The sequence below is a fragment of the Lissotriton helveticus genome, chromosome 8, assembly GCF_964261635.1.
Source record: "Lissotriton helveticus chromosome 8, aLisHel1.1, whole genome shotgun sequence".
Classification (NCBI taxonomy): Eukaryota; Metazoa; Chordata; class Amphibia; order Caudata; family Salamandridae; genus Lissotriton; species Lissotriton helveticus.
This window is the reverse complement of record NC_136069.1, coordinates 1,693,823,039-1,693,849,080: the sequence shown is the minus strand read 5'-3', so window position 1 is coordinate 1,693,849,080 and position 26,042 is coordinate 1,693,823,039. Positions and strand designations below refer to the sequence as shown.

Here is a 26,042-nt window from a genome sequence, read left to right as displayed (position 1 = left end):
AGTGCAGAGACTGAGACAGTCCTCTCACAAAGTCTTTCTTATTTTACATTGCTTGCAGAGACTGAAACAGCCTCTCTCTGAGTCTTTGTCATGTGATATTGGGTGATTAGAATGAGACAGTCCTCTCTTTGAGTCTTTCATATGTTATACCGGGTACAGAAACTGACAGAGTCTCTCTAGGAGCCTTCCCTATGTTATATTGGGAACAGAGGCTGAGACAGCCCTCTCTCTGAGTCTTTCACATGTTACAGTGGGTGCAGAGATTCAGACAGCCTCTCTCGAAATTTTACTTTTGTTATATTGGTCACAGAGAATGAGACTGCCTCTCTCTGAGTCTTTCTTATGTTATGTTGGGCGCAGAGACTGAGGCAGCCCCTCTCTCTGGGTCTTTCATATGTTACATTCGTGTTGAGACTGAGACAGCCTCGCTCAGACTCTTGCTTATGGTACATTGGGTGCAGAGACAGAGACAGCCTCTCTCTGAGTCTTTCTTATGTTATATTGGTTGCAGAGACTGCGATAACCTCTATGAATGCAGCGGACATAGAAAAATTAGGAGAAATAAAGGTATTTCTCTTTGTTGTGCTCTTGCCACTGCTCATCCCCCATTACCCCACCCCCAGTGCCATTTTCCAACTTACTGCCTCCAGCTATCCAGCCTTCCCAACACTACTTAAGAGTGGCAGCTGAGTGCCTGCGCAGCTGGTGCACCAAAGGCAAGCTTGTCTGCACCTGTGAGCACCTGGAGCATGCCCAGCACCATAAACACTGGTCCTCAGACCATCCACCTCTAATATTCCAGGAACCTCCATGCCATCAACCCCGGACCTCTACTGCCTGCCACCTCATATCACCGAAGAACACCCACGGCCTGTTCACCTGCCGCTAATGCTCCTTCGCCGGCCTCACACTCTAGACCCAACAACTGCATGACCCTCAAGAACCTGAGCAGCCCACCTCAGATGCATCCTACTCAACACCTGCTCCCTCAAAAGACATGCTTTGGAGATCTGAGATGTGCTCTACTCCAACTCCCCGACGTCCCCTTCTTTATGGAAACTTGGATGAACCCGACCTCAGCACTGGACATTGCAAGCGCCGTCTCTGAAGGCTACAAAATCATCCACAAGGACCATGTCAACCAACCGGGAGGAGACATTGTCATTGTACAAAAAAACAGCCTCCACCTCACAACTTGCTCTGATGACCCTAACACAACAAGGAACACCTCCACTTCCAGATCCAGACCAACCTGAACCCCACCCTCTGCAGCACCCTCTTCTGCAGCTCTTCCCACCCACCCTTCAGCGAAGCCATACCTGACTTCATGTTACCGATGACTGTCCATGTTTGCGGAGAAGTGAAAGAGTTACCAGTGGAAATGTAAAACATCTTCTAACAGTCCCAAGTAATGATGAAACATAGGAAATGTATCAATAACCTGGTGTCATGGTATATCTGTGACAAGAAGGAGCAAAATATAACCTGACGGGTGCAATACTCTGGGCACTATGAACAACTTCACAACATGGAAACGGTGCACAACCTTTACTACGCAGACAGTACACCCAGAGTCATTACATGAAAGGTACATTTTGCTACATTTACTTTGTGAGTCATTGCATTCCATGGTTCATTGCTTCACAGGAATGTACTAGCAAGTATTTTCCAAAGTTTTTACTCACTTTTTTTACAGCCAGATTCATCAAGCGAAATGCGCTCGCAAAAGGGCCAGATTCTCTTTGCGAGTGCAATTTTTGCATTTGGGATTCATCATCCCAAATGCAAACATCTCTAATAAAGAATTCGCAAATTTGCGAGGATTAGCATTTAAGGAATCTCTATTAGAGATTCCTTAAATGCTATTCATGAAACATTTAAAAATTGCGAATTCGCAATTTAGGACCACTATTTACCACGAAGTCAAACCTCGTGGTAAATAGCGAAAACTTAGAAAAATGCATTTAAATGCATTTTTCTAAGTTGCATGTTACACACACACATGTCCTTTGGACATGTGTGTGCACAACATCAGTGTAAATTCACATTTCAGGGGTGCTACAGGGTGTCCTTTGGACACCCCTGCACCCTTGAAATTGCATCCATATTTGCGATTAGCAAATTGCTAATCGCAAATAAGGAATAACTCCCCAGTCATTCCTATGGGCCTGTAGGCCCATAGGAATGCATGGGGGAGTTATTCCTTATTTGCGATTAGCAATTTGCTAATCGCAAATAAGGAACATGTAGGAATCGCAATATTTTTTGCAATTCCTACATGAATCCCGTTTTGCAAGTCCTTAATAGCGATTCCTTATGAATCGCTATTAAAGACTCGCAAAACGGGTCTTTGATGAATCTGGCAGTTAATCTTAATAAATGTATATGCATTTCATTAGATGGAAATATATATATATATATACATATATACATTTCTATACATATATCCATCTCTGTTTAGCTGTATATAACGGATGTACTTTGCAGGTGCATAATTATGCAAAACTACAGCAAAATGTTTATGTGGAATTACCCGAGAAGCATAACCCAGCAATTAGCTTTATTTTCCTAGCGCAAAATGCACCCTTGCATTCAAAATAGTCCAGAGGAAGGATTTTGCGTTCAGAAAATAGCATTAAATTCAACAAAACACGAATTGTCCCAAATTGCTTCAATATAAAAGAACGGGCGAAATCATATATTTTTCTGTGTACTTTCCTGAGCTAACTATAACTTGTGATGTTGCTATGTACACACAATTATTTCCATCAGTTCACTGAAAATTCTGAGACTTTATACATTGCTGAAAAACATTTACTGTATGGATGACCAACTTACATCCAGTTGACCTTCCAGAATCATTGAGAAAATAGTGTAGGCCATTATGCTCATTTTGCGAATATGAGTAAGGTACTTTAACAAATTATGGAGGTTTGTCGATAGGGCCAGGTTTGTGCATGACTATGATTAGCAAATGTATATATGTAAAGACGTTGATTTACAAATCTGTCAAATTACTTATTTAACAAAGACATCTCATTAACTAACGTAAATAACGTCCAAACCATTTTTTACCATAAATCATGGTTTAATAAGTTTCTGTCTGTATTAATGTCTACTAACATATTATGTGCCTTATGCATCTGATTACCTGTAAAAAAGAAGTATAATCGCTAAGTGTTGGTAAATTCACATATATGTTTTATGCTGTTGCTCTCATTAACACTATAGAGGAGCTAGAAAATAGGGTCATGCTGTAACAAACTTTCAAATTCAGTGATTTCATTTGTGATGTCATCAATAATGTAATTTGAGATGCCATCAATGATGTCCTCGATTATATAATTTATTACGTCCACCTGGACCACTACCAGGCTAGGCTTCACGTACTGTGGGCCCATTGTGAGGGATGGTAAAGCCTCCATTCACCAAGTAGATAACCACTACAATGAGCTTCACAGACAGAAGGACCCTGCGGTACCAACCAAAGGCATTAAGAGCTCATGCGTCCATTTACTAGGAAGAACACCATCAGGCCAAGCGTCACAGTTGAAAGGACCTAGGGGCATATTACCAACAACTAGCGATAATTATCGCTATGTTGGCTTAGCGGCAATAATTTTATCGCCGTGTTGCGGCGATTTTTATCGCTTAGGAGCCTTGCTATTATCAAGGTTTATCTCCTAAGTAAATAAAAATCTGCCGAAATGCATGAATATCGCTGTAAGTCAGCGATATTCATGCATTACCGAGCTAATGCTCTTAGCCATGTTATCCACCTCCCATTGGATAACATGGCTAAGAACTGCTCAGGGCAGGTGATAGCTTTTGGAGATATTCGCGCTTGGCGCGAATATCTCCAAAAGTTGGTAATAGGAGATAACGATGTTAGCGACTGTTTCCAGTCACTAACATCTTGGCACATGCAAAGCGGGGCCCAAGATGGTCGCTATCTCCTAATAGCTATCACTAACTGGTGTTAGCGACAGCTAGGTAATAGGGAGATAATTTTATCTCCGCTTTCTTGGCTTTTAAAGCCCAATGAGGAACAATGTTAAGCTTTCATCCACATGATAGGCCACCAGGCCAAGCTTCATGGACTCACAGCCGCCCTGTGCCCATCCCAATTAATTTGCGTGTCAAGCTTACATACTCCCAGTGGACCATCTCCAGGCCGAGTTTCAGGTCCTGAAGGTCCCTCTGTCACAGGGCCAAAGTGGCACTGCATCAAGCTCCCAAATCCTGGTTGACCACCACCAGATTGAGATTCATGGACTGAAAGGCCACTCTGCCCTAAATAGCAGCGTGTCAGGCTTCTATTTAACTAGTGGACCACTGCTAGTCTGAACTTCATAAACTGAAGAGCCCTGCTGTTCCTAGCCCAAGGAGATAGCACCAACCCTGGACCACCACCAGGTTGGGATTCATGAACCGAAGAGCTAGGCTGCACCACTCCTAAGCAAGTTGAGTGTCAAGCGTCAGACCCCCTGCTGGACCCCAACCTGGCTGAGCTTCAGAGTCTGAAGGGGCCCTGCCATGCTAGACCCAAGACAGTACCTCAAAACACATCCACCCTCACAATAGACCACCACCAGACCTATGTTCAAGGAATGAAATGCCCCACTGCACAGGGTCCAAGGTTGCAGCAGGTAACATTTCCATCCTTCTGATGGACTGTTATCAGGATGAGCTTCATTGACCGAAGGGACCCACGGTGCCAGGCCAAGGCAGTAACACCTCAAGCTTCCACCTACCTGGTGAGCCACAAGCAGGCTGAGCTTCATAGACTAAGTGGCCCCTTGGTGCTGGAAACATAGCCATAGCTTGTCCAGCTTCCATCCACACAGCAAACCACCAACACCCCAGATTCTATGACTGATGAATGCTGCTGCATTGGGCCGCAGCCAGTAAGTGATCAAGCTTCCATCAACCTGGTAGAACACCACCAGAATAAGCTTTAAGGTGGTACTGCAAGGTGGTACTGTGTCAATTTCCATCCACAGGGTAGACCATCACCAGGTTGAGGTTTATGTACGGAGGGCCCTGCTGTGCCACTCCAAGGGTGGGAGCACCAAAGCTTTCCATACACATGGAAAATCACAACCAGAGTGAGCTTCATGGACTGAGGTTGACCACTACCCCGGTCCCAAGGCGATATCCAATCAAGCTTTAATTCACTATGTAAATCAACATCAGGCCAAGCTTTATAGATTGAGGTGACCCACTGCACTAGGCCCAATAATGTACCAAATCAACCTTCATGTTTTCTCTGCATTTTGGACATAAGTCCAGCCCTCCACAGGCAGAAAATCCTGCTCCGCACAACTTTTGCTACTGCACAGCTGTGGTTGGCGACTAGTTTTAGCTTTATGTTAAGACCTGGATTGAAACATTTCTGAATAACACAGAGCAGCTTTGAAAGGCTATTGACATCTGCAGCAGAGATCACTCTGTGTACCCATCCCCTTAGGGGTAACACATCCTTTCTGCAAAAAACCTTCAGCCAACTCAGCAGGGATTGACTGCAGGACATAGTTTTTGGCCAATCTATGCACCCCTCCTCTACTGGCAGTCAATGTATGCTGTAATTAGGCATATGTGCCTGTGCTCCTATTTTGTTTTTCTTTTATTGTTAGGGTTGGTAAAGTAATGTTAACAGCACTATCACATATGCACATTTTATAACACAAATACATATTGCTCATAAAACATTCAATATAAAGATTTAAAGAAATCATTTATTTTCACATGTTACAAAAATATAAAAAGTCCTGCTGCCTCATGAGTCACATGGCCGTCTTTTGGTTGCCCAGACGAATGAATGGATACACAGCAGTTTCTTGAATGATTACAGGCATTGCTGCCAAACAATCTGTAAAGTTAAACCACACATATAACTAGCATGCTATCTCCCTTTTCAAAGTCCTTGACTAGTAATACTGCTGTAATCACTCACAGCACCTGCAGAATCAGCATTTGTGGGTGTGCAATTAGTACCCTGGTATTGTGTGAAATCAAATGCCCAGATATACAAATCTGTCACACAACACAGTGCAGCACGCAAAGTTACTATGCTGTGTTGCATAAAAGGGTGAGAGCAAGAAAGCAACATATCTACAGAGATGCTCTCTACCTGGTGCGGGTGCCTAATTCAGTTGCCGAGCACCAAACACACCTTTGCTCCATTGTGCTAGGGTGTCTGCATGAATCTGGCATTGGTTTTGTACTAGAGGGATACCCTTCCAGGACAAAATACTATGCTCAGACTAACTTTAACACTTTTCATTCTCTTTATGCATGCTGCACGGTGCAGCACACATGCAAAGTGGGAAAAGTCAGGAGAAAGTAAAGCGGTTTTCTGTTTTAACACCTGCTTTCCAATTACATTTATTTTGTTGTACAAAACACTGTCTACTCTTCTTAGTGAATAGGATTTTGTGTCAAATCCCATGTGGGGTACACAGGAACGCACATGTACCACCCATGGAACACCCCATTGGAGCAGAATAGTCCAAACAGTGCTCTGCGCTGGTTTGCGTTACTTTTTTCCCAGAAACCAATGCAAAAACCTATTTGCATTGCTGGGTTGTAAATACTATGGGGCAGATTTACAATAACTGGCGCATCCCCAGGGATGCGCCAGTTATTGTGCGCCCTAGCTCTGCCACCCATGGTGCGCCGCATTTACAATGCGGCGCACCATGGGGCAAAACAGCACAGATGCGTGACGCATCTGTGCCGTAAAGGCGGCGCATTTCTGGAGTTGTGTCGCAAGCGCGACGCAGCTCCAGAAATGCTCTTGGGGGCCCTATCTTTCCAAAGCTGCGTCAAGCCTTAAGCCTGCTTCAAGCAGGCGCAGGGTTTTGATGCAGCATTGGCCTAGAAGTGCCTGCGTGAATTCTTGTAGATTTCACGCAGGCACTTTTGCGAAGCGCAACTGCCCCGGAACAGCCACAGGTGGCGCAGGGTTTTACAACGTTACGCATCTGCCTAGGTGCGTCACGTTGTAAATGGGTTGCAGGGATGCGCCACGTTTACACCGCCATTGCGCGACGCAACGGCGGCGTAAACGTGGCGCAAGTCCGACATAAATCTGCCCCTCAGAGTTTGTTTTGGGTATGCATTATAAAAGTAACACAAACCTGACACAAACCACTTGTGAATCTGGCTCTGAATGCACTTATTTGATAATTAGACAAGCAGAGCTATATTTGTAAGGTATAGCATTCACAACAGGTGTAAAAAGTCAGAGTTCTCTGTTAAAATGTTTCATGCTGTGTGCGTCACACCGAGAGTTGGTCATTTGCCAGATCTGGCAGAAATATCTGTTTTTGAAAAAGGTCTTTCTCTAAGTATTTTGCTATCTTATGATATCATGTCAAATTATACTGTGTAAACACCTGTGCTAAATTTCAGCACAATAACTGGATGTTAGAAATTCAGGGCCCGATTCACAAGAGTAAGCTGAGACAAAATACAATATTTACGACTTTCAGTATGCACACAAAGCATTTAGTAGTAGTAACGTTAGGATTCCTAACTTTACTTACTACTACTAAACTGAGAAAAATCCTAATTTTATGACTTTCAGTATTCACAAAAGGGATTTAGTAGTAGAGAATCTGAGACTCAAAGGGAACCAGTAGATGGTGGAATGTGCTCTACAGACACCAGCTGGCACTTGACAGGTACCATGCTGGCTCCTGTGGCTCACAGAGCCTCCACCTGTTGTACCTAATGGTGACCAACTACCTACACTAGGAAGTGTTAGAAGGCATGCAGCATTTGGCACCATTTCACTATCCCCCAAGGAAACTAGGGTCACTTTTGTCTGTTCCCAAACTAACTGGGACGATTTCCTCCCTGAAAGCTACCCTTGCCAACCCTGGTGCCTGCCCACCAGTGGGGGTCTGGCCTCTTAGGACATTTGGAATCACGATTAGAGTGACCATACTTAAAGCACTCTGTACATTGAGGTACAAACCTCCCTGTCTTATGGACAAAGAACCCTTTCTTCTTTAGATCAATTTGGGACTAGTTACCATTACTACCTTGGGAATCATTTTGGTTTTTTTTTGAGTGCATCATGTTTTTAAGTTTTTCTCCCCCCTCTTTCTTCTGCGGGGAACCCTGACCACCTTTGTGGCTGTCTTCCCAGATATCTTTTTGGACACCCTGGTACTAGCTCAGAGGCTGCCTCCTCAGTAAGCTGGCAGAAATCTGTAAAACAGATACTGCGTATTTGCTCTTTCATGATCAAATGATACAACCCGATACAGTCACTTAGTTTGCTGCCCCTCACCCAGCCATTCGGTGACTTACTGGAGAAATCAACACATTATACCACTGACTGGTTGGGGAGCTTCTGGCTTGTATAGCGGTGCACTTGGTTTGAAGAGTTAGAAGTGTGTTCGTCCCAAGTGTTGGCATATGTTTCCACAGACCACCCCCCAGTGCTCCGGAGGAACTCTGTGTAGTTTGAGTGCAACTTCATGAGCAGAAAAACACCTATCAATGTCAGATCCCACCACATAATTGGCCACCAAATCCTTTGAATTATTTTTCTCCATTGGGTACTGTATGTATGCTGCCACCATAATTGTTATAATCAGACTGCCAACCCTTGATGCCCAGAACCTTTACACTAAGTCCAAGAGCCAACACTAGTTTCTTCTCTGCAAAGGCTCTGTCAGCCTCCACCTGTTTGGCCTCCTTCTCAATCTTTTTCTCTTCAGCCTCCAATTTTATTCTGATCATCTGTAGCGTTAATTCTCTCTCCTCCCTCCTACCCATCAGCTCCTCTGAGGATGAGCCACAGGAGGAGAACTGCGTTCTTCTCTCATAGGGAGCTCAAATCCAGGGGTCCAACCTCAACTGCTGCAGGTGGTTCCTCAGAAGAGCCGTGCTCAGGTTCCCTCATCTCATCCCTCTCCTGGGGGCTGGCTTCTGTCCAGGCCCTCTAGGACTTTTGATATTTCACCTTCTTGGTGGCTCCATGGGCAGGTACTCCCATCAGCTTGCAAAAGCTTTTCAACGGAGCCACTGTGTAATCTTCCACCTTGCCAGCTCAAACTCCATGACTCCAGTTGTAGAACAAGCCAGTGACATGATGTAGAGGACAAATCAACATGCAATGCAGGGAAAAATAAGAAACAATTGAAATGGTCTCGGATGTGGATGGTTAGTGTACACCTAGTTACTATATGGCACCGCACAAACACAAGTCCTATCCTCAGCGTTGATCACCAATGTTAGAAATTGGGTCTCCACCTGGCAGAGGGGATTCAGCCTGTTAAAGTAGGGACCAGAATCCTAATCAAGGTAAGTCACAACACACCTTAAATTATCATGCGCTCATCTTCAGGAAGCTTTTCACAGAGCAGTCAGGCAATATGTAAAGTATTTGTGCAACAGTTGTAGTGCAACCGCAATTTCTGTGGCATTAGCAAAAGGCACAAACCACTTTTTGGCCATTTACTGGTGCCAACATCTAAATTACTTCCTTCCTCGAATATGTTGTCCTTTGTTTAAGTTTACCTACTTGAGGCATAGCTGGCAAGTTTCAGAATGTTATGTATGCCATTGCAATGTTTTCAATTTGCTTAAGTGTGACATTCCATGCCTTATGTGTAACACTATGTGAGAAACAATTTTGATTAAAACCATGGAGAAAAATAATCCCTGTAAGCACTAATGGGAGAAATTATAGCACTTGGTGCCATACGAAGCAATAGAATATGGGCCACTTTGTGTACAAATGTGCTGATCACAAGTGGAATAATGCCACTGATTTAAGATTACCTGCATCTGCAGGGAGCCGGGACCACCCACCATCAGCCTAGTAAAACAGTGCTCACTGTCCTGAAGTTTAACCATAACAGCTGTTAATCTTTCCCATGCCCCTTATTACTGTCCGGGGGGCAGGCACTGGTAGCAGCTAAATGCTGAGCCTTTCACACTTCTGGGCACACAAAAACAACAGTTGCTGAAGACAGGGCAACACTACAAATTGTGTGCTAAAATGTTCCAGTGTGGCAATATGGCAATGGCCAACAATGTGCGTTAGTCTTACCCATGATGTGTGGCACTCGGCTGGGCTGTGTGAAGTTACCTTGATTCATATAGCACAGAGTGAAGTAGCAAGGTTGCCACAGGCCTTAGAGCAAGCAAGGGAAATGCCACCCAGACTACTGTTTGAGTAGTAAAAACAGCAGTAATCAGGCCCCTCATCCCTTTGGGCCCAGGTGCGACTGCACCTGCTGCACCATTGAAAGCTACCCCCTGAAGAGAATACAGTCAACATCTCCTGCTTTTACCCTACAGGTTCCACATTAGGTTTTATCGGGACGTACTGGCCATGGTCTTCGCCATTGAGGAAATTAATCGTTCCCCTGACCTGCTCCCAAACATTACACTTGGCTTCCAGATCTTCGACTCCTGCACCTCCCAGACCAGGGCCATCCAAGGGCTTCTGGAAGTGCTGACTGGGAAGCAGCAGCAAGTGCCGGGGTACCACTGCAGCCCCCACTCAATGCCGCTAGGACTTGTGGGAGAAATACTGTCCTCCACGTCTGTTCCACTGGCCAGAATCTCAGGACTGTTCCATTTCTCTCAGGTAAGCAACATGCATGGCAGGAGCAAGAAATAAAATGACTGTTGGAGACCCTAATGTATGAATGGGTTTGTGATTAAATGACCTTGAGAATTACCCAGCAGCAAAAATAGATAGATTTGATGAAGTGTGAGTGAATTGTACCGGTTACTATGACAACACAGTGATGGTGGGAAACCTCTGGGCTTGCTTCACAAAAATATACTCAAGCAAAGTTAAGTCACAGTGAAGAATCTTCGATTTGCACCCATGCTATTCTACCATATTCACAATGCTTGCACTGGGGCAAACCCGGGCCTATCACAATTAAGGGACCCATTGGAAAGAGACATTTTGCCATATTAAAGAACATTAAAAGGCACATGAGTGTATTCAGCTCGGTAGAAATGTTACTTCCCAATTGCTGGATATTTATCCCATGCAATCTGTGGCTTTTGGTGTGTTCTGGATGCTCAGAGGAAACTACTGGATGTGCATGGGGTGCAGATAACTAAAGAGCTGGAACTAAGCATGGGCGTAAAATCCGCTCCGCTCGCGGATTTTTCGGATTTTCGGCAAATCCGCAATCCGCAAACGCTCGCGAATTTGTCGAAAATCCGTGAATCCGCTCGCGGCGGATTTTTTGCTTGGTTGCGGCGCGCGGCGTGGTGCACGGCGTTCACTTTCCGTCATTTAGCGTTTGCCGAGTTGTTTTTCTTTGCGAGTGACGCGCCATTTTAGATCTTGCTGCGTGTTCCCGCGGGAGTTTGGCGCCCGCGAATACGTACTCGCGGCTTGCCACCTTGCACAGCACACCTCGCGAGAGTTCGCAATTGCGAACACGTAGTTGCGGCGGAAAGGAACAATCTCGCACTTGCGAAATAGAGATTTTGCAATTTCGCACAAGAAAATCACCAGCAAACAGGATAAACCTTCAGAAAATTATGATTTTTATCAGAATCACTCCTCAGGTTGACATTTGCATGGCCTTTTTTTTGCAAGGAGTCCATTTTGGGGGGGGGGGGGAGGAAGGAAGTGCCCCACAGTCTCCAACTTCCTGTTCCTGTCCAGCAGGCTCCTCCCAGTGCTTTGTCCATCTCCTGGTCACTTTCATTTGGATCTGGAGCTGGAAGGATTACTTTTTGTGGGTGCTGCTGGATATTTGGATTTGAGGCCTTTTTGACTGTCTTTGGATCACTTTTGGATTAGAAATCAACTTTCACAAGTAAGTTTGTTTGGGGCATTACAGTTGCTGCAAGTAAAATTTTGGAACTTTTTCAGAACATTAAATAAATTATATTGTGGGTAGCCACAGTATCCAGTAGGACCAGGGTTGGTTAGGGGTGCATGATACAACTGTTTTGTTGAATTTAAACACCATTTAGGCCATGGATGGGCTGGGATTGTGCTGTTTTTTGTCCTTTTTTTGGGCCTGCTGGTGGGGCCCTTTGCCCAGGGGTGGTGAGTGTTGCATGGGCCTAGTCTTTCTGTGGGGTGTCTTCTTAAATTTAAACATAATTGAGGCCATGGATGGGCTGGGATTGTGCTTATTGTATTGTTTTTTGTCGTTTTTGGGGGGCTGCTGGTGTGGCCTTTTGCCCAGGGGTGGTGGTGCATGGACTGAGTGTGCCTGTGGTGTGGTCTCACTCTCTTTAATGTAAACATCATGGATGGCATTGGATTGTGGTCATTTCTGGCTGTTTTTCTGTTTTTTGGGGGTGTACTGTTGATGAGGACTGGCCATGTGGGTGGTGGTGGTGGCCATCTTGAGTGCTGGCTGGTACAGGCAACATGTGCCTGGGGTGTAAGGGGCCATTTTGAGGAGAGGCAGTGTCTGAGGCCTGCACTTATTTTGCCTACTTTTCATCCATTATGCCCAGGGGTAGTGAGTGTTGCATGGGCCTAGTGTTTCTGAGGGGTGTCTTCTTGAATTTAAACACCATTGAGGCCATGGATGGGCTGGGATTGTGCTGATTTTATTGTTTTTTGTCGTTTTTTTGGGCCTGCTGGTGGGGCCCTTTGCCCAGGGGTGGTGAGTGTTGCATGGGCCTAGTCTTTCTGTGGGGTGTCTTCTTGAATTTAAACATAATAGAGGCCATGGATGGGCTGGGATTGTGCTTATTTTATTGTTTTTTGTCGTTTTTGGGGGGCTGCTGGTGTGGCCTTTTGCCCAGGGGTGGTGGTGCATGGACTGAGTGTGCCTGTGGTGTGGTCTCACTCTCTTTAATGTAAACATCATGGATGGCATTGGATTGTGGTGATTTCTGGCTGTTTTTCTGTTTTTTGGGGGTGTACTGTTGATGTGGACTGGCCATGTGGGTGGTGGTGGTGGACATCTTGAGTGCTGGCTGCTACAGGCAACATGTGCTTGGGGTGTAAGGGGCCATTTTGAGGAGAGGCAGTGCCTGAGGCCTGCACTTATTTTGCCTACTTTTCATCCATTATGCCCAGGGGTAGTGAGTGTTGCATGGGCCTAGTGTTTCTGAGGGGTGTCTTCTTGAATTTAAACACCATTGAGGCCATGGATGGGCTGGGATTGTGCTGATTTTATTGTTTTTTGTCGTTTTTTTGGGCCTGCTGGTGGGGCCCTTTGCCCAGGGGTGGTGAGTGTTGCATGGGCCTAGTCTTTCTGTGGGGTGTCTTCTTGAATTTAAACATAATTGAGGCCATGGATGGGCTGGGATTGGGCTTATTTTATTGTTTTTTGTCGTTTTTGGGGGGCTGCTGGTGTGGCCTTTTGCCCAGGGGTGGTGGGTGGTGCATGGACTGAGTGTGCCTGTGGTGTGGTCTCACTCTCTTTAATGTAAACATCATGGATGGCGTTGGATTGTGGTGATTTCTGGCTGTTTTTCTGTTTTTTGGGGGTGTACTGTTGATGTGGACTGGTCATGTGGGTGGTGGTGGTGGCCATCTTGAGTGCTGGCTGCTACAGGCAACATGTGCTTGGGGTGTAAGGGGCCATTTTGAGGAGAGGCAGTGTCTGAGGCCTGCACTTATTTTGCCTACTTTTCATCCATTATGCCCAGGGGTAGTGAGTGTTGCATGGGCCTAGTGTTTCTGAGGGGTGTCTTCTTGAATTTAAACACCATTGAGGCCATGGATGGGCTGGGATTGTGCTGATTTTATTGTTTTTGTCGTTTTTTTGGGCCTGCTGGTGGGGCCCTTTGCCCAGGGGTGGTGAGTGTTGCATGGGCCTAGTCTTTCTGTGGGGTGTCTTCTTGAATTTAAACATAATTGAGGCCATGGATGGGCTGGGATTGGGCTTATTTTATTGTTTTTTGTCGTTTTTGGGGGGCTGCTGGTGTGGCCTTTTGCCCAGGGGTGGTGGGTGGTGCATGGACTGAGTGTGCCTGTGGTGTGGTCTCACTCTCTTTAATGTAAACATCATGGATGGCGTTGGATTGTGGTGATTTCTGGCTGTTTTTCTGTTTTTTGGGGGTGTACTGTTGATGTGGACTGGTCATGTGGGTGGTGGTGGTAGCCATCTTGAGTGCTGGCTGCTACAGGCAACATGTGCTTGGGGTGTAAGGGGCCATTTTGAGGAGAGGCAGTGTCTGAGGCCTGCACTTATTTTGCCTACTTTTCATCCATTATGCCCAGGGGTAGTGAGTGTTGCATGGGCCTAGTGTTTCTGAGGGGTGTCTTCTTGAATTTAAACACCATTGAGGCCATGGATGGGCTGGGATTGTGCTGATTTTATTGTTTTTTGTCGTTTTTTTGGGCCTGCTGGTGGGGCCCTTTGCCCAGGGGTGGTGAGTGTTGCATGGGCCTAGTCTTTCTGTGGGGTGTCTTCTTGAATTTAAACATAATTGAGGCCATGGATGGGCTGGGATTGGGCTTATTTTATTGTTTTTTGTCGTTTTTGGGGGGCTGCTGGTGTGGCCTTTTGCCCAGGGGTGGTGAGTGTTGCATGGACTGAGTGTGTCTGTGGTGTGGTCTCACTCTCTTTAATGTAAACATCATGGATGGCGTTGGATTGTGGTGATTTCTGGCTGTTTTTCTGTTTTTTGGGGGTGTACTGTTGATGTGGACTGGCCATGTGGGTGGTGGTGGTGGCCATCTTGAGTGCTGGCTGGTACAGGCAACATGTGCCTGGGGTGTAAGGGGCCATTTTGAGGAGAGGCAGTGTCTGAGGCCTGCACTTATTTTGCCTACTTTTCATCCATTATGCCCAGGGGTAGTGAGTGTTGCATACTTGCATGTCCGTAGTCTTTCTGTGGGGTGTCTTCAATGTAAACATCAAGGATGGCATGGGATTGTGCTCATTTTTCTGTGTTTTGTCGAATTTTTGGGGTGTATAACTGAACTGATGTTCCTCTGTCTTCCATTGCTTTTAGGTGCACAAGAAGACTCAAGAGAACCACCAGTGCCAGGAAGAAGTCCTGCAGCGGTGTGTGCAGCATAACGTCACGTGACGTCACGTCTGGACACAGCACCCTCTGCAACTCGTGCAACTGCTGCCTGCTGACCTGCTCTGAAGAGGATGGCCCCAAAAAAAGTAACCCGTAGCTCCTCTAGCAAGAAAGGTGCCAGTAAGGAGCAGAAGAAGCAAGTTACCAAGGAGACTGGTGTGCCGCCCGCCCCTTTTTTTGGGAGTAAAAAAAAAAGTATGCCTGCAGCAGCAGCGGGATCTGCTGGGGACCAAGCTGGCAGCACCCCCCCCCGCTCCATTGGGCTCAGTGCCACCACCACCACCACGCCAACTTAAGTCCAAGCCCTTGAGTGCTGCAGAGGCAGCCAGTATAGTTCTTCAATCACCATCGACCAGTGATGTTGGCTCATCGCAAGAAAGCAGCAGCAATGTACCTCAATCAACACAGGTTGTTGTAGCTCATCTGACGAGTGTTGAACAACCACAGCCGCAACAACAATCACATGTGCAAGTACAAGCCCAAGTACATGTGGAAGGAGAGGCAGCGCAAGGAGATGCGCAAGCAGAGGTGCATGGAGGGTCACAAGTGCCCACAATAGTTGTTCCTCCCGAAGTAGGGGCACATCAGGAAATCGACAATCAAGGCGAGGTATCATTTGAGGAAGCCACTCCTCCTGATGATCCTTCATTGTCTTCCACAACCCTAGCAAGGAAGAGATCAAGGGTGGTGTCTACATCCTCTTCAAGCACACCTCCTTCTGATGATACGGATCAAACTTGGGAACCAGCACCACAGCCGTCTGAGAGTGAGGCACACCATGATCCAACAAAGGTAGTTAAGCGTAAAAGGAAGCTCGTCCAAAGTCTCATAGTTATGGAGTGTGATGAGGCTCAACAAGAAGTGGCGGATACTGCTGCTGATGAAGACTCTGCCAACGACGACCCAGTCATCATAAAGGTCACTGCAGCCCCAGCGGGCATGCAGCAAACAGACATTTTGACCCTAGCCCGAAGAGCTGCTGCGCGTGATGATGATGATGATGTTGTCGATGAGGAGGCAGTGGAAACACCACAATCATTGGAGTTAAGTAGTACACCAACTCGTCCCGCTTCCATATTTCTTTCTGGCAAGAAGAGACCTCCGTCAACCTCGACCTTAATTAGTGGCGGTGAAAGTGGAAAACGTACAAAAGTTGGGCAATCCAGATCCTCCACTTCATCTGGCATTAGCTTCATGACCACCACCACCAGTATCGCCGCCTCCTCCAGGTCCCACAGACACTTCAAGTCCCCAGTTTGGGACTTCTTTACTGTTTGTCCCAAAAATCCAAAGTTTGCCATTTGTACCCTTTGTAAGCTTGCAGTTAGTCGTGGTAAGTCAGGTACCAACTATGGTACCGGCGGCCAGAGTGGTCATCTTGAGAGAAAGCACGCTGTCAGATGGTTTGCGCACCTAGCTGCGATCAAGAAAGGCCAAAATCAAGGAAACGTTGATGTTTCATCTGATGATGACAAGCAGGAAGAAGACGTGTCAAACACTTCCCTTACACCCAGTACCCCTGTCAGCAGCACACCCAATGTGAGGCACACTAAGAGTGTTGGAGCGAGTGAGACACCAACGCACAAAAGTTCACCAGCGAGCAAAATTGGGTCAACGAAGTCATTATCAGCCCGTAAATGCTTGGTCCAGGGCAACATTAGAACAATGCTTACTTCAGACGTGCCATATGAACGCAACCACCCACTGACGCGTCTGTATAACACTAAGCTGGCTAAAATGCTAGCTGTGGACCTTCTACCTTTTTCTTTTGTAGAAGCGGTAGGTTTTCTTGAATTAGTTGCAACGCTCTGCCCTAAATGGAAGGTTCTGAGCCGGTTCTATTTTGCCAGAGTTGCGGTTCCAGCACTACATGAAGATGTGCTGCAGGCGATTGGGGCAGCTTTGCAGAAGAGTGCTGTTCACACAATACATCTGACAACAGACATGTGGACCAGTGGCCCAGGCGATGATTACATGTGCATCACTGCACACTGGGTCTCTTTTTCAGGTGTTAAAGCAAAGCTAAACGCAGGTGTTGACCCGGACCAAGTTTTCAAAGCTGCTCGGAAACATGCAACACTAGCCATGTTTGGCTTGGAGAAAAGTCACACAGCAGAAAACCTTTTGGAAGAGTTTGACAAAAAGGTCTTGACAATGCTATCCCCCCTAAAACGCAAGATTGGTTATGTTTCCACGGATAATGGCGCCAATGTAGTTAAGGCCATGTTCATTGGTGACCATGTTAGAGTGCCGTGTTTGGCGCACTGTATCAACCTGGTAGTTCAAAAATTCTTGAGTGATAAAGAGAGTCCAGCGTTCGAGGTAATGGCCACCTGCCGCAAAATGTGCAACCATTTCAGCCATTCTTTTAAGGCCCGGAAGCATCTGCGGAGACTGCTACTTCAACGTAGAATGCCAGTGAAAGCACTCATCCAGGAGGTGGCAACACGTTGGAACTCAACCTTCTACATGCTTGAGCGTCTGTATGAGCAGTATACGGTACTCGATCACTATTTCTTGACAGAGGCTACATCTCAGAAGGAGGACCTGCGGATGAGTAAGGCGCAATGGGACATAGTTAAAAGCCTGACAGACATGCTTCGTCCTTTTGAGTTCTTCACGCGTGCAGTCAGCCAGGAGGACTGTAATTTGGGAAAAGCTATCCCATTGTTGTGCATACTGGAGCACCAACTGATGGCGGTTTCTTCTGAGTTTGAAAAAGATGAAAAAAAAAAAACCATTTCATTTTGTCTGAGAAATTATTACATCGCCTACGTGGTGATGAACGTCTTCAAAACATCAACTCAGATCAGCATTACATTTGTGCTACTATTCTGGATCCACGCTACAAAAAGGCGCTGGCAGACAACACATTCTTTCCTTTCGCTGATGCAGATGTTCAAAAGTACAAACATTGGTTAGCCTGGTCAGCCAAGAGGTTTGAAAAAGAACGGCAGGTTATTGAAGGAGAAGCCAGTACATCAGCATCAGCATCAGCAGGCCATCCGCAGTCACAAGAATCCACTTCTGCACCTGTGGCTGGGGCACAAGTGACCTCTCAGCCGTTAAAGACACCGGCAACTGGATCATCTGCACCACACACAATGACAACACTAACAGTGGCTGGGGAGGAGGATTGGCTAAGTTTGATGGGGTATGGTTCTCGAAAAAATGTCACAGGCACAGCAAAAAGTAAGCAAAGTGGAGGAACAGTTGATGACCTTGAGTCGATGGTGCAGGACTATCTGAATGACTCAACAGAGGTCTTCCTTAATGATGAGCCATTGCAGTATTGGCATGGCAAAAAACAATTGTGGCCACAGCTCTTCAACCTGGCTATAAACTATTTGTCTTGCCCACTCGCAAGTGTGTCTTCTGAACGTGTTTTCAGTGCTGCTGGTGGCATTGTAACTCCCAAACGGAGCCGCCTCTCGCCCAAAAATGTGGAGCGGCTGACAATGATCAAGATGAATCAGCACCTCATACCACCAGATTACAAAGTACGAGAAAGCACGCCGCATGAAGACGAGGAGGACAGCAACGTAGATGAGGGGATTTTTTCTCTGTTCGGTGCCACTGACCTCATCCAGCCTGAATTCGCAGAGTATGATGACGAAATCTTGTTCTTATTCCCTGACACCGAGCCCTGAAAATGAGACAATCAATCAAGAACTTTCTTTTTCGTCCTTATTCACTTTTATTCCTGTGTGCTTTGTGTCTCTCTTTCTTTGTTTTGCACAGTTAATTTAATTCAAACTTTAATCACCTAATCCCAAAAACAAGACCATCATCAGAACTGTCTTCACTTGTTTGCTTATTGATTTGAAGGTGCCGCAGTCTACATTCCTCAGGTTCACAAGTTCTGAAGAACATGCTCCTCTATCCTCCTCCTCCAGACTGCGATTTCCCTCCAAGCAGAGTGCTGGATTACGCCCAATGAAGAAAGACTCAGCACTTGTGGGGGTGTTGTACTTCTTTGCGGGTGAGTTGACGGATTTGGGCCCATTGCTGTGAAGCTCTAATAATGGACAAAAGTGTTTTGGACCAAATATGAGGTGGAAATTTCTTGCCGTTTTTGCTGACTTGCTTGCCTTTGAGGTGCTCTTTGGCGGGGTTCCGGGGGTTTGTGTGTAATTTTTGGTGTCTGTCGAAGCACTGCTGCGACAGTCTAATCTTGATTGCATTTGCTTTTCAGGAAATCCGTGGTGGAAAACAGGAGTTATGATGATTGATGATGATGACCTAGCTGAACAGCGCCGCATTTGGAACGAAGGCCGAGAGATATTGTAAGTATGAGATTTAGCTTTTTCGCTGTTTGGGGGTGTTGTCGGGTGGTTTTTTGCGGGTGGGTTGGCGGGTCTTGCCTGGGGCATTCCTGGGAAGGTCTAATACCGGATAGAAGTGTTTTGGACAAAATCCATAAGGAACAGCCTTTTTTTTGCTATTTCTTCTGACATCTTGCTCAATGTAGCGTTTTGGGGGGCTTCCTGCTGTTCGTGGGTGGGTTGCGTCCGGGGTCTCTGTCGAAGCACTGCTGCGACAGTCTAATCTTGATTGCATTTGCTTTTCAGGAAATCCGTGGTGGAAAACAGGAGTTATGATGATTGATGATGATGACCTAGCTGAACAGCGCCGCATTTGGAACGAAGGCCGAGGGATATTGTAAGTATGAGATTTAGCTTTTTCGCTGTTTGGGGGTGTTGTCGGGTGGTTTTTTGCGGGTGGGTTGGCGGGTCTTGCCTGGGGCATTCCTGGGAAGGTCTAATACCGGATAGAAGTGTTTTGGACAAAATCCATAAGGAACAGCCTTTTTTTTGCCATTTCTTCAGACATCTTGCTCAATGTAGCGTTTTGGGGGGCTTCCTGCTGTTCGTGGGTGGGTTGCGGCCGGGGTCTCTGTCGAAGCACTGCTGCGACAGTCTAATCTTGATTGCATTTGCTTTTCAGGAAATCCGTGGTGGAAAACAGGAGTTATGATGATTGATGATGATGACGACCTAGCTGCACAGCGCCGCGTTTGGACCGAAGGCCGAGAGACATTGTAAGTATGAGATTTAGCTTTTTCGCTGTTTGGGGGTGTTGTGTCGGGTGTTTTTTTGCGGGTGGGTTGGCGGGTCTTGCCTGGGGCATTCCTGGGAAGGTCTAATACCGGCTAGAAGTTTGTTGGACAAAATCCATAAGGAAACACCAGTTTTGGCACTTTTTGTAAGTTAGGGTTCGTTAGGGTTAGCCCTAGCAGCAGGATCGCATGTGTTTAGGGGGGTTCTATTGCAACGCGGTTCTGTTGTTGTAGAGCACTGTTGGAGCGATGCTGGCTATGGATACTTTTGCTTGCTTGCAAGTGGTTTGAATACAATCCACGGTCTGTATTTGGGCCTACTGTTACTTTCAAAGTACGTTTTGTAACCATTTTTCTGCTAGGCATCGTTTTTGGAGATATGATTGGGGTTCTTCTACATTTTTGCGACTGGCTTTAGTAAGGGTCTTGGTGGGAGCATTGCTGGGAAGGTCAAATTTTGTTCTAAAACACAGTAGTACACCCACCTTGAGGGGAAAGATCCGCTATAATATTTTGGCCATACTTATTGATCCTTAAAAAGGTGACTCAGACAGAGCACGCAATTTCAAAAATATTGTACTGTCTATTAGGGAAATCAAAGTGTCACTTTTTGAACCACACAGCGTACATACCTTTTATTTATTTATCAGTGGTATTGTAATAGCACTTCCTGTTTTCCGTTCAATAATTACAGGCCGGGTTTCAGTCAACATCCGCCAGGCAGGCAGTGGACAGGGTGTCTCTTCTGTCAGTGGTCACCACATTGATGGACGAAGCGTCAGCTGGAATGGAGGAGTGCCGCCAATAAGAGGAATTGTTTGCTGCATGCAACTTACTTACCAAATTCAAAAGGACAACTCCAACAACATACGCAATACAGATACAGTATCCATTGTTGTCTTTTATTCTATGAGTGTGACTGCATGTGCTTACCTTTAGTTTGTAACCAAAGATTGTCTGTATCTTCAATTATTGTTTGTCCATGCTCTGCTTTTTTTTTCTTCTCTCAACAAAACCTACCCAAAAAGAAACCCCCATTCCCATCCATTTTACAAACCCTAACCCTCTTCCCCCGGGCTGTGTTGTTTTGCTTGATGTCTGACTAAAATGACATCAATAATTCCACACACTTGCTGGGGAGGATAAGGTCATAGCAGCAACAGGCTGGTGAAGGAATACGAGGATATCTTCTAGACTTACTCAGCTTCAGTACTATATCTTCTAGTAGTAGTAGCCAATGTCAAATAAATTCAACGCAAGTACTAGTTATACTTGCAAGCAAATACTTTACCATTTGTTAGGCTACATTATGGCACTGTTCTAGTGTACTGTCACCTGCTATTTTCTCGATCGTACCGTAACCGTTGTAATGCTACAGTAAGGAGGACAAACAAGGTTTCATTTTCTTTTTTTCCATAGGCATGCAACTGCCACTGTGTCACACCACTAGTACCACCGCAATGAGGAAATGTCACCCGCCCAGGATTGACAACGTTAATCCCCATTTCACCTGGAGCCAGCCCTGGGCCTAGCCCTAATTTCTAACACAAATTACAGGTAAGATAAGCGTTTGGTGGGAGGTAGTATAATGGAGTATTATTTCGGAGTAGACAAGAGATTAACGGTTGTACTACTAAAGTCCTACGACTGTTCAGGAAAACAAAGTTACTGTTACACCCCCGCCCCCCACCCACCAGACTGAAAAGCAGTAAAAAACAGGTATGGTCAGATAAAGTTGAAAAATATATTTATTTAGCCCTAACAAAATAATCTCCCTCACCCACCCTAACCCCAACGATTGTCTCTGAAACGTCCCAAAACGATCCCAACTCCCAAATCCCACCCCCCAAAAGTCTATAAAAAAAGGGCAAGGGACACTCCACTACTGGAGGGTGCTGGTGCTGGTGCATGATGCGGCATGGGCATCATACTCCTTGCGGAGGGTGGCAAGCTCGGAGCGGAGGCCCTTAACCAAGTTCTTATACCTCAGGACCTCCTGCTCCAGGTTGGACATGCGGACTCGTAGGCGGCGTTGGCGTTCCTTGCAGCTCCTGTGGGGGGCAGCTGGTATTTCGGTTGCTTGGCGGTGGCGGTCGTCTTTCTTAGCCCGGCTCGGTCCCGCTGGCTTAGTCACGGAGGAGGATGCAGTGGTCACAGTCGAGGATGTTGCCCCGCTCGACTGCGTGTCCTCCTCCTCCTCCAGGGCCACCAGCCGCCGATACTCGGCGACTGTGGCCTCCAGCCTCCGTTGCCGGGCCAATCTAGCCTGCTCCCTCCTTGTTGTTGATTTTGAAGGAGCAACTATATGAAGAAAGAAAGACATAGTCTGTAACCAATGCTCCTTATTAATAACACAAAGTGATTGAGCCGAAAGTTGGGTCACAGAGTACAAGTAGCAAATTGAAAGCACAGTACATAACTATTGAGGACAGTATCTATGTAACCTCCCACTTCTGCATCCTTGCTCTAACAGTAGTGGTAGTTTAATGAACTAATTCTACGACCACTATGGACTTCCATTACAGTCGACTATGACAGTACACCAGTCTTATTCTTATTCTTCTCTCTTGTTTAGGGAAATGGGTACGTTATCTTATGCAAGCCGGCAGAATGACATGGACACAGCACAGTGAAGTTGCACCCGAGAAAAAAAGTTGCACACCATGATGAGTGAGACAGACTTGCGTTACTGTACCGGTCCAGTACATGCAGGTGGTGAAGCTATTACTTTTCTATTACGGGTGGCACTGAGAATACTCTGTTACAAGGGCTACTGCTTAATTAATTTACCTTTCACCCTACAGTGCAAATGAGTACTAGAAAAGGAAACTGAAGAAGCTAACTAATTTGATTATCTATCACTTCACATGAGACGTATTTAATGACAGATGAGATGACTTTAGGTGCTTTGCTTAATATTGAGTGAACAGTGATACACCCACACATGAATGACGTACTACAAGTAAACTAAAGTTATTAAGAGAGGTACGGAGTGTCCACCGTAATAACCAGATATATGCTGTGAATGCAAATGCAATACAAAGTACTGCTACTATTCATGGTAGTATTGGACACATTTACAATTTCTTTTCCTTGCCTTCCCTGCACTGGAACGGACGTGCGGGTGCGGTGGTACATGCTCTTCAAGGGAACACTTACTTCACCTGGCGACCATCTACTCTCTCTAGATACACATGTGCTATCTAAGAGTCAGAGAATACCATGCTCCAGGCATCCATTCAGTCAAAGTATACGCACACATACAGTTTCTGTTTCACCCACCCAGGCTGCTGTCCTTCCACCCATCCTTGCTTCATCATTGACCCAGCCATGCACCATACCATATTCTTTCCTTCCCAGCCACCTCTGGGTCCAAGCAAACACATATCGTTCTTCTTTGCCAGCCATCATACAAGTTCGCGTCCCACTTACTTACACCCTTCTTTCGCTTTTCGTTCATCCCATCCATCACGTTCGTCTAAGAACTTATTGGGATTCTTCTCACCAAAAACTTCACAGCTAAGTCGAAGTACATTTCGAGGAGGGTACTACCTGGTTGATTTGTAATTGTAATACACCCGTGCAGAAAGCACACTATGCAGTCTTCAATCTCAATAAGTAAGGAATATATAGCTTACCTGTTTCCGCCACCACCGTTTGATCCCCCACAGGAACGTCCGCCAGCTCTTCTACCGCCACCTCCTCCCCAGAGGCCTCCGAGTCCTGGTCCAACACAGCCACCTCCGCGCTGGCCCCGTCACCAGATGTTACACCTACAAAGTACATTTAAGAATGTTAGAATACACCACTCACTGCTATATAATATTTGGTCTAGGAGAAATGTTAAAAAAACAGAATACAATGTAATAATTTGTGACTGTCTACTCCATAGTAAAAATGTCCCATTTTCCAGGGAAGGCTGTTGTCTTGCTGCACTTTTATGCACAACTGATGAATGCTTGCTTTTGATTTTTAACACGCACCACTTTTTCTCCTAACAGACAGAAGCTTGACTCCTGAGTCCTAAGAACACGTCCAGGATCAAGTTCAAACTAGGTGAGAGTTCGGCTCGACCACAAGAAATGTGTCCAATTAATCGTCAGCACTAACCACTTTTCCGTTTACAGTTAAATAGTTTTATGACAAAGTAGATTTTAATAAATGTGTTTACTTTTAATAAAGCTTTTAAACTTAAATAGACTCTGTGGTTTTTGTTCCTCTAGACTAGAGTGGATGAGCTAAAGGTTTTGGAATTTTTGCAAGCATGAGTGCCTCTGACACTTCTTGACTGTGCTGTGACTCCGTACTACTCTCTTGTCCTGCGTACGATAATCTAGAGATCATTGGGGATCTATAATCGGTGACTTCGGGAGCTGAATGACTCTGCTACACTATCTAGTCAGTAAGGAGACAGTGCATAGAGGTATTGCTGAATATAATGGGAGTCCAATGGAATTGCCAAATGTCCAATCTTAGTTAGCTACACAGACAGACTAATAAGAATAGTCTAGTAATACCACAGGGAGTCATATTCGAGGCAGGATAAGAATTTATATCCAGTCTACAAGAAGATCAAAGACCATTTAGAAAAAATCGAATGAGGAACGCTAGGAAAAAATAGGTACTGTTTATTAAAATGTAAACTTACTGGGGCCAGCAAAGGAGCCCTCGCCTGCCCGATCCTGGCCTGCATCCTCAGCACCCTCCTCCTGTGTCCTCTTGCCCTTGGGGGGAGCTGATGTACAACATGAAAGAAAGAAAAACCTGAAAACATGGATGAGATTTTTCAACCAAATCAAACATTTCAAAAGAACAATAACAACATATTTTGGAAAAATAGCAAATAGATAGACAACTATTCCACGGGATCTATCTCATGTGGTATACTACGTTATTCGTATTGCCTGATTTGCGGAACGTTGACTTAGAAAGTTCCTATGTAACTCAATAAACAGACTACTAAAGAGGTTTGCCTAGGCCTGGCACTGCAGGCAGCAGTGCGCAACATGTGACAGACAAAGTCCATCCTGCTTGCAGATCAGTGAATACTCAAACTATCAATCCACCCGCCACCACCGCCACTATTTCTTCTTATAGCCATGTGACTGTCTAAAGGAAGGACTGGACTTCAGTCTGTTGGGGCTGATTTAGAAGTCCCTTGCGGAAGTTGCGGCTGATTTTCCTCCATTGTTGCGTGCCTTTTCTGACGCAGCGGCAGAACAAAAGACTCGCCATGGTGTTGGTGCGGCGTATATATATAAAAAAAAAAAACACATATGGGCATATGGGCGATGCATCACGTTGTAAAGCCCTGCGCCATCAGGGGGCGTTCCGGCGCAAGGGAGGGCGTACCTGCGCAGGAACGAATCCTAAAAGTGGCTGAGGGAAATCTACAAGATGTCAATCAGTCACTTTTAGGACAATGATGCATGACTCAAACCCTGCGCGCTTGAAGCCGACGTACGGCTTGATGCAGCATTGGGGAGATAGGGTACCCCAGAGCATTGCTGGAGCTGCGCCATCGTTGGCACGCAACTCCAGCAATGCGCTGCCTTTACGGCACAGATGCGTAAGGCTTCTGTGACGTTTTGGGCCAATGGGGGGTGGTGGCATGGCACACAATTACTGCCGCATCCCTGCTACTTTGCAGGGATGCGCTGGTAATTGAAAATATGACCCTTACTGTCTAGCATTACGCAGTTCTTTTCTTTACAGTACACTCATACATAATTTCTCAGGCCAATGAAATGCTTCTGAACACAACATACAAAACAAAGAAGCATAGTAGCAAGCAAGGCTACTGAGAAGGAGAGCAGTGCACCTGAAATGCATAGAAGATTTTGAAATATAATTTACCTCAATGTAATCGGCAGCATTATTGCTCTTGGTAAAGAACAAAGATTTGCAAATAACAGAGCAGGATAAAACAGAGTAGTAAATGTACTACTACTACTACTCACCAAGCCCGGGGACCTCTACG

General features: G+C 45.8%; 1 protein-coding gene across 1 annotated transcript in view; it reads left to right on the top strand.

The window, feature by feature from the left end:
• Nucleotides 1-26,042, top strand: part of LOC144774122 (extracellular calcium-sensing receptor-like) — a 122,158-nt gene that overhangs the window by 48,342 nt on the left and 47,774 nt on the right. Inside the window, exon 4 of the mRNA XM_078659146.1 lies at nt 10,324-10,615. Within this exon, the coding sequence (XP_078515272.1) occupies nt 10,324-10,615 (292 nt within the window). The remainder of the gene's footprint in view (nt 1-10,323; nt 10,616-26,042) is intronic.